The sequence below is a fragment of the Ursus arctos genome, unplaced genomic scaffold (genome assembly GCF_023065955.2).
Source record: "Ursus arctos isolate Adak ecotype North America unplaced genomic scaffold, UrsArc2.0 scaffold_36, whole genome shotgun sequence".
Taxonomy (NCBI): Eukaryota; Metazoa; Chordata; class Mammalia; order Carnivora; family Ursidae; genus Ursus; species Ursus arctos.
The window spans coordinates 16848889-16867736 of NW_026623050.1; the positions used below are offsets into that span (position 1 = coordinate 16848889).

The window sequence follows — 18848 nt, forward strand, 5'->3', positions numbered from 1 at the left end:
AGCCCGATGTGGGGCTCGATCCCAGGACTCTGGGATCACGCCCTGAGCTGAAGGCAGACGCCCAACCACTGTGCCACCGAGGCGCCCCCACTTCCAAAGATTTTTATAGTATATGTAAATGAGCAAGTAAAATTGATTTTAATAATTCTATGTAAGAAATGTAGTTTTTGAGTTTTTTTAAATGTATTTCCTCTTTCAACTGAAAACCAAACAAGTAGGAGATAATCCAATGCTAAAAGAAATGGTTCTTATGGAAAAAAAAAAAATTAGAAAACTTCGTATTAGAAATTATTTTGAAGACTGGAAAATTACTTTAAAATCAAAAAAGACAGTGATGATAATAATTTCCATTTAGTATTTATCATTTTCTATATGCCTCTGTTGTTACTAGGTGACAGCTAAATTAAAGTTATTTTATTTCTCCTTCTCTCTCATCTATTAGAGTATACGTGGCAGTCACATTTGAGGATTTTTCCGTCCGTAGGAAATAGAACTTTCATATAACTCAGGAACAGTTTAGTGTTTTTACTGTATTAATAATTTAGCTTTTTTTTTTTTTTTACCTGTAGCTGTGACTGTCACATAATGCCTGGTAAATTGATGCAGAAAGTGACGCCGCTAGTGAATGAAGTGTGTGCACCTAAAACCAAAACAGCCACAGTTACATTTTATACTAACATTTCTATATACAACAGTAGTATCTTAAATATTAGAAAATGCCCAGCAAACTATCAATATCATAAATAAGACTAGATCCTAAGACTACTAACTCTACTTTAAAACTCCTAAAATAACACTCACCCAACTTAAGATGCATGCCCACAACAAAGCTAACGGATTCAGACACATCTTTATCAAATATTTACTTACTGTGAGCCTGCCATTTACCAGGCTCTGAGCAAAGCGCCAATGTTCATCTGTTAGTGGGACGGTTAGCTTAAAGGTTAATATTCCAAAAAAGCAGAACCAAAGTAAGTATACAGTTTTCTAAGCTTTTATTTAAACTGCCTTACAAAATTCCCCTTGGTGAAAATAAATACTTGATCTTATCAATAGGAATGAATTATAAATGTTTAGCTATATCAATCACTATGTGAAATGGCTGATTTTTCAGAAAGCAAGTAGTTTACTTAGTACTCATGAGTAGTGCATACTCTTAGAATTTTGAATTTAGAAAGTTTAAAAATTATCAATATAAAAACTAAATCCTAAAAAAAAATTCTGAATCAACATTTTCAGACTCATAAAATCTTAAATTTTATGGGACCTTAGAAATAGCCCCATATTCTTCGAAAGACTTATCTAAATTTCTAGGAACTGGAAATATTTACTTAGAATTTATATGCATTTAATGCCTTTTCTAAGTGTCTCTATTCACCTAACAAATAATTTAAGAAATCTCTGTTAAAACACTAATGCAGATTAATTCATGCTATGGATTAGAAGTCTCTAATAGGTTGGTGTAACCAGTAAATCATGGGTCCTTTAGAAGAATGCACTACCAGAGGTCAAACGTGCCTTTTTTTTTTAATAATATTTTTTATTATATTATGTTAGTCACCATACAGTACATCCCTAGTTTTTGATGTAAAGTTCCATGATTCATTACTTGCGTATAACACCCAGTGCACCACGCAATACGTGCCCTCCTTACTACCCATCACCAGCCTATCCCATTCCCCCACCCCCCTCCCCTCTGAAGCCCTCAGTTTGTTTCCCAGAGTCCATAGTCTTTTAAACGAAAGATATAACCAAAAATATTGGGGACCCGAAATGACATCAGCCGCTGGAATTGGAAAAGCAGAGCACAGATACACACAGCCTAGCACAGAGGTAGTCTGATCAACTCCAAATCCTGCCAAGCTTCCTAGTATTTTCTTGGCATCTACCTGTTCTTAGGTTTTCAGCACAGGGTATGGGGTTTCACTTGGGGGTAAGTCTGTCAACACCCTGATTGCCCCTAATCCTGCAGAGCCTCCAACACACACAATCATCAGGGAAATAGCAGTGAGAATACTTTCTCTGGGATATTTCTGATCAGTCCTGGTTCTCTCCATGATACTCCCTGAGCTTATATTTTCATAATATCCTGGCATATAGTCATAAACATTTCTAAATTAATGGTTCATTTAAGGGGAATGGAGGATTTAAAAGCATATTAAGAGGCAAGAATATTGTCTAGGAAATTTTATCATCAAAAAAAGCGTTCGCCTGTCTCAAATTACTTTTCCATAAAGAGCCTTCCACGGATCAGGATTGGGGAAGTGGCACATGAAGAGCACTTTAAAATATTTCCTCCAGGTTCCAACTGGAAGACGAGTTTAACGTATTTACCTTCTCAATGTGTACAATATCAACCAATCATCCACTTTACATTACCTTCACATCTCCAACACTGGGATGAGGTGGTGTTTTCATCTGAACAATAGTGTAAAGTATATCATGGATGTGATTATTCAGGTATAATACAGGATTAGCTATGACTGTTTTTGTTGAAGCAATACTTGCTGAAAGCAGAGGTAGGGTGGTGGGCAACGGAAGTGGAGACTGGAGCTGCTTCACCGTAGTCTCCTGTGGGTTACCGTGGGTTATTTTTTTTTCAGAGTAGGTAAAACGGAGAAAAAAATCAATTAGTATTTACATGATAAAAATACTGGTGATGAACAACTGAATAAAAGCAGTATGTATTTATTCACTCGTTCTACAAAAATCTACTGAGCACCCAGTCTGCACCAGTTGCTCTGTGAGATGCAGGAATAAAAGCAGTATGTATTTATTCACTCGTTCTACAAAAATCTACTGAGCACCCAGTCTGCACCAGTTGCTCTGTGAGATGCAGGAATAAAAGCAGTATGTATTTATTCACTCGTTCTACGAAAATCTACTGAGCACCCAGTCTGCACCAGTTGCTCTGTGAGATGCAGGAATAAAAGCAGTATGTATTTATGCACTCGTTCTACGAAAATCTACTGAGCACCGTCTGCACCAGTTGCTCTGTGAGATGCAGGAGATAGAAAGACGAGTAGGACCCAGCTGTGCTCTCAAGCAGCTAAGCCCACTCATCATCACTAAAGCTCTGATCTCCACAGAGCCATGCAGAGCATAAATTATCTGCCCCCTACAATCAGAGGAGCTGGACATAGTTAGGTTAACTAGTAAAAAAAGCTCTTAAAATTATTAAAATAACCAAGATTGAAAACAAGAGTGAAGTTCATACCTGCTGTGATTCTTGTAGCAAAAATTTGAGTTCCATCCTTACCGAGGCCAGACCACCCCCCTGGGCCCCGTGAAGGCTACAGTAACTAAGGAACACTCTCAGGAGATCTTGGTTTTTCTGTAACCACAACTTTCGTCTTTCTGCATGTTCTCGTTTTGCCTGCAATCTCCGTCTTTCTATTTGGTGGCGCTCATAGGATCCTATATCTGGTTTGTCCATCATTTCTTCCTGGTCCAGAAGCTCACTCTCTACCTTGGGATGTGTTTTACTGGCATATTCTTTCATAACTGATTCATGGTTACATATCTCATGCAAGGCAGCAATTTCCTTTTCAAGCCAGTTATAGAGCTGAAATCTGAGTTTTCCACCATCTACTTCATAACCTGTAGCCAGTGTTCTTAGTTCGGTCATAAGGATCTTTAAACAAGCTCTGAATTTCAGTTGCTCAGCAATCACATCAACTTCAGTATCGCCTTCCAGACAGTCCTCCTCCTGAGGAGTCAATAATACATTAGGGTCTGAGGCTTTCTGATCTTGTCTGTCTGTCTCCCTGGCATCTGTACTTTTCATTATTAAACCAACAGCGTCATCTTCTTCCTCTTCTTCTAAGGCACTATCATGCTCTTCACCCCAGTCAAGAGTAAGAGGCTCCTCATCAACTTTTACTATCGGCTGGCTCCAGTCAAACTGTGAGGAAGTTACATGAGGCCAATCGATGCTGGAACTACCATTGTCAAGGCTCACGGTCTTTGATTCTGAAGGTACGTCATCTGTCTTTTTAGGAATTGAATCAGGCTGACCTTTTTTTGAAGGTAAGGCAGATATTTTGGTAACTTTTGGAATTTTGGAGAGTACCTCCAAGGCTAGAACAGGGCATCCAACTTTAAAATGAGCATTTGCGGTGGTAAAGAATAATTTCCTTTCTATAAGATTAATTTTATCAACAAAGTTTTTTTCAGTTTTGAGACCAAGGGTTGCCAAAGTTCCTTCAGGGGAGGCAAGGTTTCTTCGAATCAGCAAAGGATGAGTTCGAAGGTAGTTGTAGAAACTAAACACCACTGGGTTACAAGATTTGATGATAACTATAGAAGTAAAACACAGAATCACAAGGTATTATGTTAATTTGCACTTACATTACAAAAGAATAAAATAGGTCAGCAATTCCTCAAAATAAAGGATACTTAAATATTATTTATATATTTATTTTTAATATTGCTTATATTTTCTAAATGGAGAGAAAACTCCTAAAAAATGATTAACTGGTTCTCTAAAAAAGGAGAGAACACAAATAGAGAGGTCAGGAAAGAAGCTAGATCTCTCTGAAAACACCTTGGTTTTATATATTTTATTTCAAAGTCATGTCAACATTTTATATAATTTTAAAAGAAAAACTAAATTTGAAAAAAATCACAAAAAAGCAACGGCAAAATTAAATCAGTGATTCTGTATGTCAAGCTGGTAGCATAACCACGCAAAGAGGAACTATAAAGTGACTTTAAAATAAGTAATCTGGCTGCACATCCTTACCGGGATATACCATAAAAACAAAAATAACTGCCAAAAAAAAAAAAAAGTTTAAACTGTTCTCAGTAATCATGTTGCTATGAAAAATTTTTGCATCATTATTCTGAAGCTATCATATACATATAACAAATATGTTCATGCTGTGAGAATTCAAGCTTTTCATTATAAGACAAAATATGAAATCTAAAAAGATATCTATAATCTATATTGAATTAAAAATTTCAGTGTGAACGCATGAATTCTAAGATAAAAAAATATATATACTATATATATGTCTCATATATATATATATATATATATATATATATATATATGATATATGATATCCTCACTCCATTCATTAAAACAGCCTAGACACAATGACCAAACCAACAGCAAATGAGGATCCCTATACCCAGGCTGTAGTCTCTATTATTCCCCCATTAAAAGGAACTAGGATTCCTTGGAAGGATGGCCATTTCCAGGCCTGGGGCATGCAATGTACAAGAGGAGCCTGAAATATCATGTCGTAACAGAAAGCAAAGAAGCTATCAAGGAATAATATCAAAAGGATCCAAGAACTTGTAGAAGCTCTTGCTGGTTAAAAATGAGATCATCCGAGCATCCATAATAATAAACTACAATGGATTCAAACACAAGTCTATCTAAATTTGTGAGTTCAAATAACTCAAACAAATATAAAAGCGAAGTAGTCGCCTTTGTAGTATGTTAGTGAACCAAACTATCATTTTGAAAACTGGTACAGAGAAAGAATCAAACATTCATGTTCCTTTCACTGCGTATACTACTGGATTTCCGAGTCATCAAACGGCTGAGGAAGACTGTACTTCTAGAGAAGTATTCCAACTCAGAAAGGAAGAATAAAAGACACAATCAGAATATCATCAGTTTACAAACATTAAGGAAATAAAGGATCTATGCAGTGATCACTGATGGCTGTTAATATAACAAAAAGCAAAGCAAGCAAACATTACGCATTCCCTGATGGAAGTACCCCACGCCACCATAAAATATTTCTGCCAAAAATCTAATAAAACCATCTAGAATCTTAATTACCTTAATGTATAGGAAATATAGAAAACACGGGGTGAAAAACACATGAAGTGACACAAAAGGGACACAACCAACAAATTCTAAAAAGTGAGAAACCACAAAAGAAACAATTTGACTTCTTTAACAAATATATTGCAAGGGACAAGAAAAAGGAAGACGGAAAACTATGGATTAAAGTAGACAAGAGGCACCTCAACCAATCATAACATATATACCTCGCTTGAATCTGATTCAAACAAAATAATTGTATAAATTTTATGAGACAACCAGGAAAATTTGAACATTGCCCATTTCGTGATTACTAATCGAATTTTGTTACAGTGATATGTGTTAAGAGTCCTTACTTTCTGGAGATTCATTCTGAAATATTTACAAAAGAAATAAGATATGCTGGAATGTGCTTCAAAATAAATCGATGTTGAGAATGGGAAGAGGTAACAAGGATGGTGTATACATGACACAAAGGTGGTTTCAGTTGATAACTGCTGAAGTCGGTGACGGAGTCACAGACTTTCAATACGCTATTCACTCTTTTATATATATTTGCAGTTTCCACAATAACAAGTTTTTAAAAATTAACCTAGAAAACATTAAGAAATAAAAAGAACCTTCCTTCTATAAAAATGTTCACATTTTATTAAAATTACCTGGAGAAACTCAGATACTTATTTTTCTTCTCATGGTTCTATTTCCTTTCCTTTAAAATTTTTAATACTATTTATTAAAATATCTCCTTTATAAAGAAGAAAGTAAAAATGGGTCCCTAATCTCTTTATCCATGTAAGTTTTTTTGCATTAAAAATAAAACATAACAAAAATATTTTTTCAAGTTTTTATGTAAATTCTGGTTAACATATAGGGTAATATTGGTTTCAGGAGTAGAATTCAGTGATTCATCACTTACATATAACACCCAGTGCTCATTACAACAAGCACCGTTCAAGTATCACTCATCACCCTATTACAACTACAGAAAGCACAAAATGCAAAGCAAAAACTTGGATCTCCCCACACCTATGCCCCAAAGGTAACCAGTAACCAGTATTAAGTTTCTTTTTTTTTAATTTTATTTCTTTAAGAGAGCGAGAAAGAGCACGGTGGGGGGGGGGGGCAGGGAGGAAGGGGGGTTTGCAGAGAGGGAGAGAATCTTAAGCAGTTTCCACACCCGGCACCGAGCCCAGCACGGGTTTAATCCCACCTCCCCGAGGTCGCAATCTGAGCCAAGATCAAGCACTGGAGGCTTAACTGACTGAGCCACCCAGGTGCCCCAGTATTCAGTTTTTTTTATTTGTTCCAAAAAACAACAAAGGGAGAGGAAAAGGGAGACTAGACCCAGGATGTAAACGCACACACATATTTGCAACATGCATATGTAAATAAAATGCAACAAGAATCACACCGTTCTGCATCTTACTTGTCTCACTGAATAATACAGCACATATTAACATACATCCACCTACCTCATTGTCTAATGGCACACTATTTCTGTAGTATGGATATGCTATCATTCATTTAACTATCCTACCGACAAACACTTAGAATGTTCAATTTTTAAAAAAATTATTGCAAAGACTGCTAATAAATGTTCCCCAGACACTTTTTAAAAAATCTAAGTTATTTGGGATAACTACCAGCAAAAAAGCTTATCACACAAGAATAAAGGTTCATGCACTAAACCAGTGTGTGCAACAGCCAAAATTTCTACTTAAATAAGAAAACACTGGCTGTATGATTATATGGAAAAAGCTATACAGTGTGTAAACATTACGTATGCTTCACTTTAATTGGTTTTTGTTTTGTGTTTTTTTTTTCCGCATAAAACTTAAGTTCAGAAACAGCTTTCTTTTAAAAAAGAAAAATAGGGGCACTTGGCTGGCTCAGTCGGTGGAGCATGTGACTCTTTTTGTAAGTTTGAGCCCCACCTTGGGTGTAGAGATTACTTAAATATAAAAATCTTAAAAAGAGAGAGAGAGACCCACAAATGTCCTACCTTGATGTTCATCCTCCTCCTTTGGTGTTTGTTCCAGTAATGTGTCCAAAGCTCGGGTATAATCTTTCATTACCCAATAGGCAAGACTACGCAGGAAAGGATCAGGATGTAACCTTTTGCACTCGAATCCTGAGCCATCCTTTTGGCAACCCAGAATCTTCTGATTTAGGATGGATATGTAAGTGGATGAAGTCTCAAATTCAGATTCATATAAACGGGCAATAACCATGGCTAGCTGAATATCTTCCATTTTTTCAAGACATACCTGTAAATTCACATATTAAGAAATACTTATAATTACTTAGAGATATGAAATATTCCACTGATACCCTAAAAGCTACCATTTATATTCTCATGTGGTAGGAGGGGGCTAGAGGCTGAGACAGTAAGGCAGTTAAATGACTGCTTGATAGGAGATTAAGAAATAGCAAGAAGAAGAAGAAACTAGAACTTAGCAGCTTCTGCCCTAGAAAGATCATTTATAAAATAAGCATAAGACAAATCTCGACATCATCTCAGACTTAAGTCAATTTAAATTAATAATATTCATTTTAAATTAAATATACTTATATTTGACTTTGTATATATCAGTTCCTCTTAATTTCCAAATACATTTCCACATAAACATAACTATTACTATTTTAAAAGAACCTTCTAATTATATAACAAATAACATATGAAACAAAGCCACATATTCTATTTTTACTCTCTGAAAGTTTATATCCTAATGTAATTACTCCTATAGAGAATTTGAGGTCATTCAGGCAATAAAAGCATCTCTCAATCAACATCTCTCTTCTTCTCCTGATTACTTTCTAGGTTAAACTTCCCTTTCAAAATCACAAATATTTGTTATTTAAAAAAATCATACACCAGAGATAATTTTGAAAATATGGCTAATTCTAAATGTAGAGAATTTCTTTTTGTTGGCTATTTCCTATTTCTTCTTTCATGTATTATTTCCAATTATTTCCGTTTTTCCTTCACCGGTTTGGATTGCTCATAATGACAATAAGTATCCTAGGAGGAAGATCTCATAAATAAACAGTAACATTCATAATTTCTCTTTTTTTTTTTAAAGATTTATTTATTTATGAGAGAGAGCAAGCAAGCGGTGGGGGGGGGGGTGTCAGAGCTTGGAGAAGGAGAGAGAGAATCTCAAGCCAACTCTTCACTAAGCATGGAGCCCAATGCAGGGCTTGATCTCAGGACCGAGATCATGACTTGAATCTAAATCATGACTTAAATCTAAATCTAATTTCTCTCTTAATCAGCTGCCAAGTGTATAGATGAAAAAATGCGAAGTTTTACCTCCTCATTCATTTTCCAATACCTACGACAACTATATTACAAAACAGTACAAACAGCAATTTCAGTTCCTTGTCCATGAATTTCATTTAGAAGAAAAAGAACTTAAAGTAGCTGCCTGTCTACCCCAGAGAAGGAGGTTGTGACCTATACACAGTTCAAATAGTTCAGAATCGTAAGATGGCTAGGAAGAAAATATTCATAAGCCAGTTTTTGCCATTTTTTTGATACATATATACTTGAAATGCAATATACCCTATATAAAATTTTTGTTTAGACTTCACACCTGAATTGATTTATAATTTCGTTTATCACCACACCACTACTTAAGTTCAGTGACCTCTGTAGTTATTCTCTGTCCTTACAAACATAGGACAGAAAATTAGAGTCTAACTGAAAATTAAAAGAAAAAAAAGGCAATTCAGTATGCAGAATTACATTGTTATGAACTTCACAAATCTGTAACCTAATTTCTTACACACAAGTCTTCTGATTTAAAATAATTTATAGGGGCGCCTGGGTGGCACAGCGGTTAAGCGTCTGCCTTCGGCTCAGGGCGTGATCCTGGCGTTCTGGGATCGAGCCCCACATCAGGCTCCTCCGCTATGAGCCTGCTTCTTCCTCTCCCACTCCCCCTGCTTGTGTTCCCTCTCTCGCTGGCTGTCTCTATCTCTGTCAAATAAATAAATAAAATCTTTAAAAAATAATAATAAAATAAAATAAAATAATTTATAATGCAAGTAATAAAATAAATTTCAGTATTACAAACAAAAAACAAAAGAAAGGAAAATTACAGTCTACTCTACAACATTTTCAGGTTTTCAGTCTCCTTCAAGTATTTCGCAGCATGTTTTCATATTTGTACCTCTATGGCATCTTTCAGTGAACCAGCTAACAAGAAAAAAGCAGCAGATTGTTCAAAGCGTTGTTTTCCAAGTAAAGAGAACGCATTTTTCAAAGCAGCTTTACGCCATCTATCTTCGTTAAAGTTGTGGCTGAAAAATGTTGTCATCTTTTCATCGTGCTGTGACCTGGGAAACAGAACACAAATATCAACAGCTAAGGGAAATCTAAAATATTTTGAATCCTTTGCAGAATATGTGAAAATAACCTCAAACATCCATCTGAAATAGCTTCAGTAATAGGTATCTGTTATCAAGCTTCTCTTCACGTCTAACAAGGAAAGCTCAAAGTCCTTGTATGTACATAAATAGGACACACTGTTTCCTCTTCAAAGTGCTTCTGTCAACTTTTTTTTAACAACATCCCACCCTTTAGGTTAGGTTGAACCACTATTATACCCATTTTTCGCAGATAAAGGAACCAAGATACAAAAAAGTAAGCTCATCTAATCAAGCTCATATGTCTAAGTACTTTCAAGAGCATTACAGCATCAGAAGACCTGCAGTACAGTCTTCATTCTATTAAATCCTGTTCGTTGTTGAGGCCATTTACCTAAATAGACCCCACACTACAGCTTTCTTCTTCATTGAAAGGTAGAATAATGCAGCATCCAAGGCATCGTTGTTCCTCTGAAAAGAAGCTTTGGCAACCTAAATGGTAAATAAAATATTCTATTAAATTAACTATTTGATAAAAGAATTATAATGAATTACCAACAATTAATGCTTTCCTGCTCTTAAATGGCTGATAGTAACCATGGAGATGAGAAAAGTTGGCTCTATTTCACAATCTCCAGTAGCTTATAATATATGCTCTGAGAGACAACCATTTGTATGCCAGTAATTATAATAAAAATAATAATAGCAACTAGCAGTTTTACTGATTACTTCTGTGTACCAGGCACCAGACTAAGTGCCTTTTATTTATCTTATTAAATCCATGAGGATTAGCCCCATTTTACATAGGCAGCAACGGAGACACAGAGAGCTAAAGTGAACTGCCTAAGGTCACGCAGCAAAGGGTAGAAAAGGTATTAGAACCCAGGTAGTAATAAAACTGTCTACCATACGAAACAAAACAGAAGGCAGAATATTCAATAGATGTGACCTTTTTCTTGAAAATTAGATGTTACATTTCTTAATGTTTTGTAAAAGCTAAAAGCTAACTTCCCTAGTCGATGTGATTTCACAATTTAAAGCTCTCTCAACTCACACAGATACAGACATCTGTGAATAAATATCAATTATACACACACACATTAAACAACTACAGACAAAAATAAGTGTTCCAGTGTTTTTTAAACATATTTGTAAAAAACATTCTTTTCTGATATCTTTCCAATCAAATTTTGACAATTCTAAAGGACTGACACCTTCTTTCTGGCATGTAATTAAAATACAGAAGGCTGAAGCTCCATTATCTTCAAGAGCTTACAAATTTCAGTTCTTAGAAATTCCATGAGAAAGAGTCTTAAGGAGCACATGACTGATAATCTCCTCGGGGCTTCAGCCAAAGTTGCTGAATTCATGCAGAAGAAATCAACTCAGTGTTAAGTTTAAAAATTAAGCCAATAACCTTATTGTAAATAATTATATTGTTTTGAACACAATTACCATACCGACAGTATCTTAATTTTTCAAAGACATTTAGATAACTTCTGCAAATCACTAAGTTGAGAGACAGAACAATAAAAATAACAGATGTTTTATTAGCTCACAGTGACTGATGGTCCAAGGCCTGGGAGAGGAGGAAACAGCATCACGAAAATGCTGTATTCTCAATACTTGTTTATTTCTCTTCCTTTTTAGTATTTCTTCTGCCTTCAATCATTTAACTTAGTACTTTGATGTTTAATAATTTTTAGAGAAATTTTTATTCATTTTTAGCTAAGGATTTATAATATATATCTCAAAGCAAAAAATTCACATCTCTTTGATACAATTTTAAGAGACAGATTTCGTGTGGAATTAAATCGTATGTACATATCAGAAATAATTACATGACACAACCGACTGTTGACAAGAACTTATAGAGATCTTTGTAGACAACATCTGAAACATTTCAGAGAAAATATGTCCTCTTTTTTCCATTGCTTTAGAATATAAAAGTCTAATGTAGATATTGTGTTATTTACTTGCTGTAACAATTAACTTTCCCTATACACCAGAAACTACATTACTTGGTTGGTGTGAGAATAAATTCCTTCTTACATTTGTGCCTATTTTGAGGAGAGAAACACTGATACCTTATTGGCAACTTTATACGTAGCGGGAAAATGACACTTCTGGGCTCACATGTCAAACTGATCTGAGGCCACGAGGAGCACGAGAATCTCAGGATGCTAGCTGAGATGAAGACGGCACATCCCTAACCACCCTCAACCCACCAAATGAAAATGGGCCTGGGGCATGTGCATTTTAAGTAAGTTTGCCAGCTGATTCTTCTGACACTAAAATTTGATGACCACTACTGTAGAGGAATGAATTCCTCTTGGGAGAAATACAGCTGCATGTCACAAATGTAGTATCACTAATTGTACTTGTGGGAATTTCAAAGAGCTCCTACAAGTGAACAATGAGAAGTCCACCTTTCTAACCCCAGGAGAGTACAAAGGGCACAGACTCAGTCTAACACTTACAAATGCCAGGAGTTTGGGCAGGTTACCATCGGGTGGAAATGGAGATGGTAACGCAGGGCCAATAAGATGATTATATGAAATAATTTATTAACAGCAACTAGCACCAACCTGGCACACAGTAGGTGCTCAATAACACCTTGTTCCTGCAACACTGAAAGAACTTTCAGCTTCCACCAACAAATTGTTGAACACATTTTTTTCTAAAGGGAAACTACCACAAAACGGATTCCAAAAGTCTGTCATAAAAAATTTTATAGCATGTTTAATTTGCTGCCACAGATATATTCAAGTGTACACAAATCAAAACCTTTTACTGAGTGGTATTTTAAGTGTGCTATTTATTAACATAGCCAGAGAATCCTTTATATAAAAAGAATTTTTATATCTATAATGTACATATCTGATAAGAACTGAAGTTTGCTTTCTAAATTTAGATTTGTGTGTTTTCTTTTGTAAATATTGTTATTGAAATAGAGTTGACATTCAACGTTACAACAGTCGCGGGTGTGTAACAGTGATTCGACAACACTACACATTATGCAACGCTCAACACAATAACAGTGTCACAATACAGTGTTATTACAACCTTACTGACTATATTCCCTGTACTGTACTTTTCATATCCATGACAAACTTCCAGTTATTTTTAAAAGAAGATTTCTGATTTTCCTCAAACTAGGACACACCTGAACTGCTAGCAGAAAACATGCAATTCCATAAATATTATAAACTCAGTATATATGGCAAAAGGCAATTGATATACTACACATACATTTTATAAAGGACAAGTTTTTGGAATCTCCAAATATTTTTATTTAAGAAATTCTCAAGATCTCAAGATGTGAAAACTAATTTCCCACTACAGATTTTCTGGAAGATAGTATCTTTTATCCTTTAAAGATTTTTTTTTAACTTAAGCTTCCAATGAAGTAAAGTTACCTTTTCGATGCATCTTCGAAGAGTATTAATATTCCTGACCCACCAACCTATTCCCATAGCTCTTAACTCAGACCACTGAGGGTCCCCTCTCTGAATGGCCGGAATCATATTCATCAGTTCTTCTTCAGCCTCAGAATGAAAAGCCCAGGCAAAATGGCAGGTAGACACACCTAAATGAGAAATACAAAATAATAACCTTCAGAATTATATCAAAAAAGAACAAAACAATTTTTCACATAGTCATGTACTTATTCGTTCATTCTGGAGAGAATTTTCAAGCAGAAAATAAAAGGGTAAAAGGTCTTTCGTCATTCAAGGATTTTACACTATAAGCTTCTAAATACAAAAGCAGTGGCAGAATACACAGAACCAAAAATCTCTTATCTTTTTTCCAAAGTATTCACTTTTTTTCTCTGCAAAAATAGAGACACTAAAACTTAATCACTGGAAAGATATTTGAACATCGAGTCATTTATACGTACACACACCAAACTTATCAACAGTGATAGCTTCAAACTATCTTGGCTTATGTCCTTGGGTGTTTTTTCACAGCAAGTCACTTGCTCTCAGACCATATCCTTTAGCACTGAGTACTGAAAACTGCCCCATTCATCCCTCTGGCCAAGGAGCTGAATATCATTTCACAGTAAGGTCTAAACTTCAAGGCAGTTCCAGGGAGTAGCAACAGCCAAGGAGACACATTCCTCTGCCTTCAGCATCCCAGTTAAAAGTAGTTTAAAGCTACCTAATACTGATGGTATATGCAAACCCTTTTTACCCTGGTACAAGACTGACAGGGATCTGGGCTGTATTTAGAGGCAACACCATCAGACTTGGGAGTACGAGGGAGTTTATCAACAGTTTAACTACTAACACTTTGTTCCACTTAGAGCAGGTGAAGAGGAAACATGAGGGAAATGACACACACACCATGATGACAGATAGTGGGAAGGCCAGGAAAAGCCCAGAGGAGCCCAGAGAAAAGGGGCCAGACTGTGCAAAGCAGCTGTCTATACGGACCCATTTTGGACCTCACATCTAAAGTCAATGACAGTCACGTTACAGCACAGGCTTCTCAATGCTAGAAGACCATCAATGTTACTATGTATAATTTTTTCATTAACAACTATTATATAGCCTTCCAGTATAGTTTAAAGCCTTTCTAATCATTACTGCTTCAAAAGGGTTCCTTTAGAAAGTGTAAAAGGAAAAACAATTATGACCATTTTGAATAATAATCTTTTAAATTTCCCATTGCTAACATTTATATACTACTGTGCTTGAAATCACGGCACCAAAAAAAAAAAAAAAAAAAAAAAAAAAAATCAATGCAACAAGCCTTGACTGCCACCCTAAATTTAGGGGGAAATGGTCAAAATTTACCAACACAAATTTGTAGTTTTTCAGAACCTAAAAAGCAGATTAATTTTTAAATCTTTGCCTGATTTAAGAAATAATCACTACATCAAATAACTGACGCTTTGTTTTAGAAGTTGCTATTACTGGGGCGCCTGCGTGGCACAGCGGTTAAGCGTCTGCCTTTGGCTCAGGGCGTGATCCCGGCGCTACGGGATCGAGCCCCACATCAGGCTCTTCCGCTATGAGCCTGCTTCTTTCTCTCCCACTCCCCCTGCTTGTGTTCCCTCTCTCGCTGGCTGTCTCTATCTCTGTCGAATAAATAAATAAAAATCTTTAAAAAAAAAAAAAAGCAGACAGTATACCTTTGCTAATAGCAAATTTATAATATAAAGAATAATGTAAAATATATTACATTCTATACCCTTAAATGAAATGTGATTAAATTTTTGGTATGATTAAGCACAAACAAAAAAACACGGGTATGTCAAGGGAATTAGGTTCAGAAGGCAAGATTAAAAGAGCAGTGAATATATTTGGAAGCCTAACTATTTATATTATTTTAATATAAGCATTATGTTGTAAGTCATATACTCACAAGTAAAGCTGATGTTTCGGGACTATCTGCCAGATAGTAATGCAGTAGATTTGCATACTTGTAGCATACTGCCACACACCCTGATTTGAGATACAAGGATTTATATCAGCCCCCTAATTTACAGATTAAAAAATCATAGCTACAGAGTTTAAGCTGACCTGCCCCATATCTCAATACCAAAAAAAAAAAAAAAAAAAAAAAGATATTAAGAAGAAAGAGAACAGAGGCACCAACGGTAGTTTTATTTATTTATTTTTTGTCTACCAATAGTGGGCTAGTCTTTGCAGTTCTTCTGTGTTCTTCTTAGCCTTCCTATCTGTATACCAGCTGCTTAACTTTTTTCCTGAAAACTGTTCCTAAGATATCACCTGTAATACCAGTCACTTTTATGTCCAGCGTTTTAACTGTATCAAAGGGAAAATGGAATTTTCAATTACACAACTGTAATTAAGTGATTCATTACCATCTGACTATCATTTAAAACTAAAATGTGAAAGAACCTCTAGATATCATTTTTTTAAACCTAACCAAATGGCACAGATTGTTTAAAATGATAATATCAAGTGTCGACAATGGGTTAAGTTCTGGAATTATCAAACAGTGCTTCCGGGAATGTAAGTGAGTACAGTGTTTCTGTCTGGCACAATACTTATCAAGAGTTAAGAATTTCACTCTTAAATACAGAGAACTGGTGGTTGCCAGAGGGGAGGTGGGTGGGTGGATGGGTGAAACAGGACAGGGATTAAGAGTACACTTATCTTGATGAACACTGAAAAATGTACGGAATTAATGGTTCATTATATTGTACACTTGAAACTAACACTGTGTATTACCTATACTTGAATTAAAAAATACTAAGATACAGTTACATTCAGAATTTAGAATACTGACCTGGCAATACTGAAAACTGTTGACTGAAACATTAAAAATAAAAATAACTACCTTAAAAAAAAGAGTTAAGAATTTTTCAAGCCCTCTGATTCAGTAATTCCACTTTTGGAATAGTAACATGAGGAAATAATCAGATATATACATAAATATTTATATGCAGAGTTATAAGGTCATTCACTACAGTGGTCATTCAAATAGAAAAGAACACCAGCAAAATCTGTTTCAAAAATAAAGGACTGGATAGATGAAAGGTAGTTTAGAAACATGACAGAATATCAGACAGCTGTTTAGAACTGTATTTTCAAAGAACATTTATGACGGTAAAGAGTAAGTGCTATGGGTAAGAACAAATTATAAAGCCTGGTATTCTAGTTCCTACACTAAAGCATTACTTATGGGGCTGCGTCCAGGATGCTGGTTTCAAAAGGAACATAGTCTAATGAAGACTGCACTGGGCTGGGATTCTAGTTCCAACTCTATTAATAAATAGCCCTATATCTTGGTCAAGTCACATTACAGTTTCGGTTTTTTATTTTTTTAAAGATTTTATTTATTTATTTATGAGAGACAGACACAGAGAGAGAGGGAGGCAGAGGGAGAAGCAGGCTCCCAGGGAGCCTGATGTGGGGCTCAATCCCAGGACGCTGGGATCATGACCTGAGCCAAAGGCAGAGGCTTAACCAACTGAGCCACCCCGGTACCCCTAGTTTCAGTTTTCTAATCTGTAAATTAGGAGGCTGACATAAATCCTTACATTTTATTTTATTTATTTTTTTTAAAGATTTTATTTATTTGACAGAGATAGAGACAGCCAGTGAGAGAGGGAACACAAGCAGGGGGAGTGGGAGAGGAAGAAGCAGGCTCACAGTGGAGGAGCCTGATGTGGGGCTCGATCCCAGAACGCTAGGATCACGCCCTGAGCCGAAGGCAGACGCTTAACCGCTGTGCCACCCAGGCGCCCCAAATCCTTACATTTTAAATCAGGGTGTGTGGCAGTATGCTACAAGTATGCAAATCTACTGCATTACTATCTGGCAGATATTCCCAAAACATCAGCTTTACTTGTGAGTATATGACTTATAACATAATGCTTATATTAAAATAAACATAAATAATAATACATAAGTTTTAAAGAAAAAATATCAGACATTGAAGAAATTCAGGGCCATTTTTTTTTGGCCTTAGGTATACCAGGTTTACCTATAAGCCAGTATGACTTCAGTGAGTAAAGTCTGAGAAACTGAGAGAGAAGAGCCAAAGTCACAAAAAGGGTGGAAAGAGGCCCAGAAGAAGGGTGAGTGGGTACTATATGACAAGAAGACCTTCTGGCTAATGATAAGTATGCATATAAGGACTTAGCTAATTCTTCCACAAATATAAATACAAATATTCCGTTACAGTATGAAATAAAAGTTGTGCAAAGTTTCAAACGGGGAGTCAAATACCTTGATGAAGTAGCTGTACTCGGTATAAAGGAGGCAGCGATGTTAAAAGACATGTGTGCAAACGCATAGCTAGTAAGTATCTCAAACCACACTCGTCCAGTGTGTCTCTTCCTGTAAAGAAAACAGAAAGTATGTTTCAAGAAAAAGGTCACAAACCAATAAAAAATTAGGAAATAAGCATTCAATTCAATCATAACAATTTATATGAAATATATGTTTGAGTGTATTCCTTTGTCAACATTTGAATATCTTTATAAAAAATATATCTTTACAAAATTATTTGTAAATACTAAAGCTCCCAAGTGAAAAATGACCGGGGAAAATATAATTATTAGTACAGGTAATAACAGTACTTAACAGCTACCCATAATAAATGAAATCTTGAAATTCAATAAAAAATATATTAACCATAGTAAGCTAGGCACAATTTTAAGAAGCATTTCCTACATGAAGTCGGATGAGATTTAAAAGACAGGAATTACACATCTAAAATGGAATCATTTATTATCATTATTATTAATTAAAAAGGTAGTATTTTCTAGTTCTGGTTAGCTCAACTGATACATAGTACCATGAAAGATTAAAAATACGATTCTCTAGGCTAGTGTTACAAAGCTAAGGTTGAACCTTAACCTAATTTCACAAACTTACTCCCGTTTAAATCTGCACAGAGGTATGAAGTGTGGTGAGTTAATAAAAGTTATAGCCACTGTGGGAGAAAAGCAACGCAAAAGCATGAACAGCACCAGCCCGGTAACTGCCACTTAGGAAGTACTAAGAATGTTAAATCAAATCATATGTTCTAGGAGAAAATAAAATGTTTTAAATTCTCAAAGTTCAAGTTCCAGCTCTACTTCCCATCAGCTATCTTCGTCCATCCATTCATTCATTTATTGATTCAACAAATCAAGCATCTATTGCAGATGAGGCACAGTTCAGGTGCTGGGGATTTGGCGGCGAAGAAGACAAAACCTCTCCTCTCACGG

General features: G+C 35.6%; 1 protein-coding gene across 2 annotated transcripts in view; it reads right to left on the reverse strand.

Moving 5' to 3' along the window:
• The window catches only part of DMXL2 (Dmx like 2), a 141460-nt gene that overhangs the window by 23491 nt on the left and 99121 nt on the right, over positions 1 to 18848 (reverse strand). For both annotated transcript variants that reach the window (XM_026518476.4, XM_026518475.4), the window contains exons 19-26: positions 17863 to 17973; positions 13573 to 13742; positions 10548 to 10645; positions 9958 to 10123; positions 7785 to 8049; positions 3218 to 4299; positions 2380 to 2571; positions 564 to 640 (exon numbers count right to left, since the gene is read on the reverse strand). In XM_026518476.4, the coding sequence (XP_026374261.1) occupies positions 564 to 640; positions 2380 to 2571; positions 3218 to 4299; positions 7785 to 8049; positions 9958 to 10123; positions 10548 to 10645; positions 13573 to 13742; positions 17863 to 17973 (2161 nt within the window). The remainder of the gene's footprint in view (positions 1 to 563; positions 641 to 2379; positions 2572 to 3217; positions 4300 to 7784; positions 8050 to 9957; positions 10124 to 10547; positions 10646 to 13572; positions 13743 to 17862; positions 17974 to 18848) is intronic.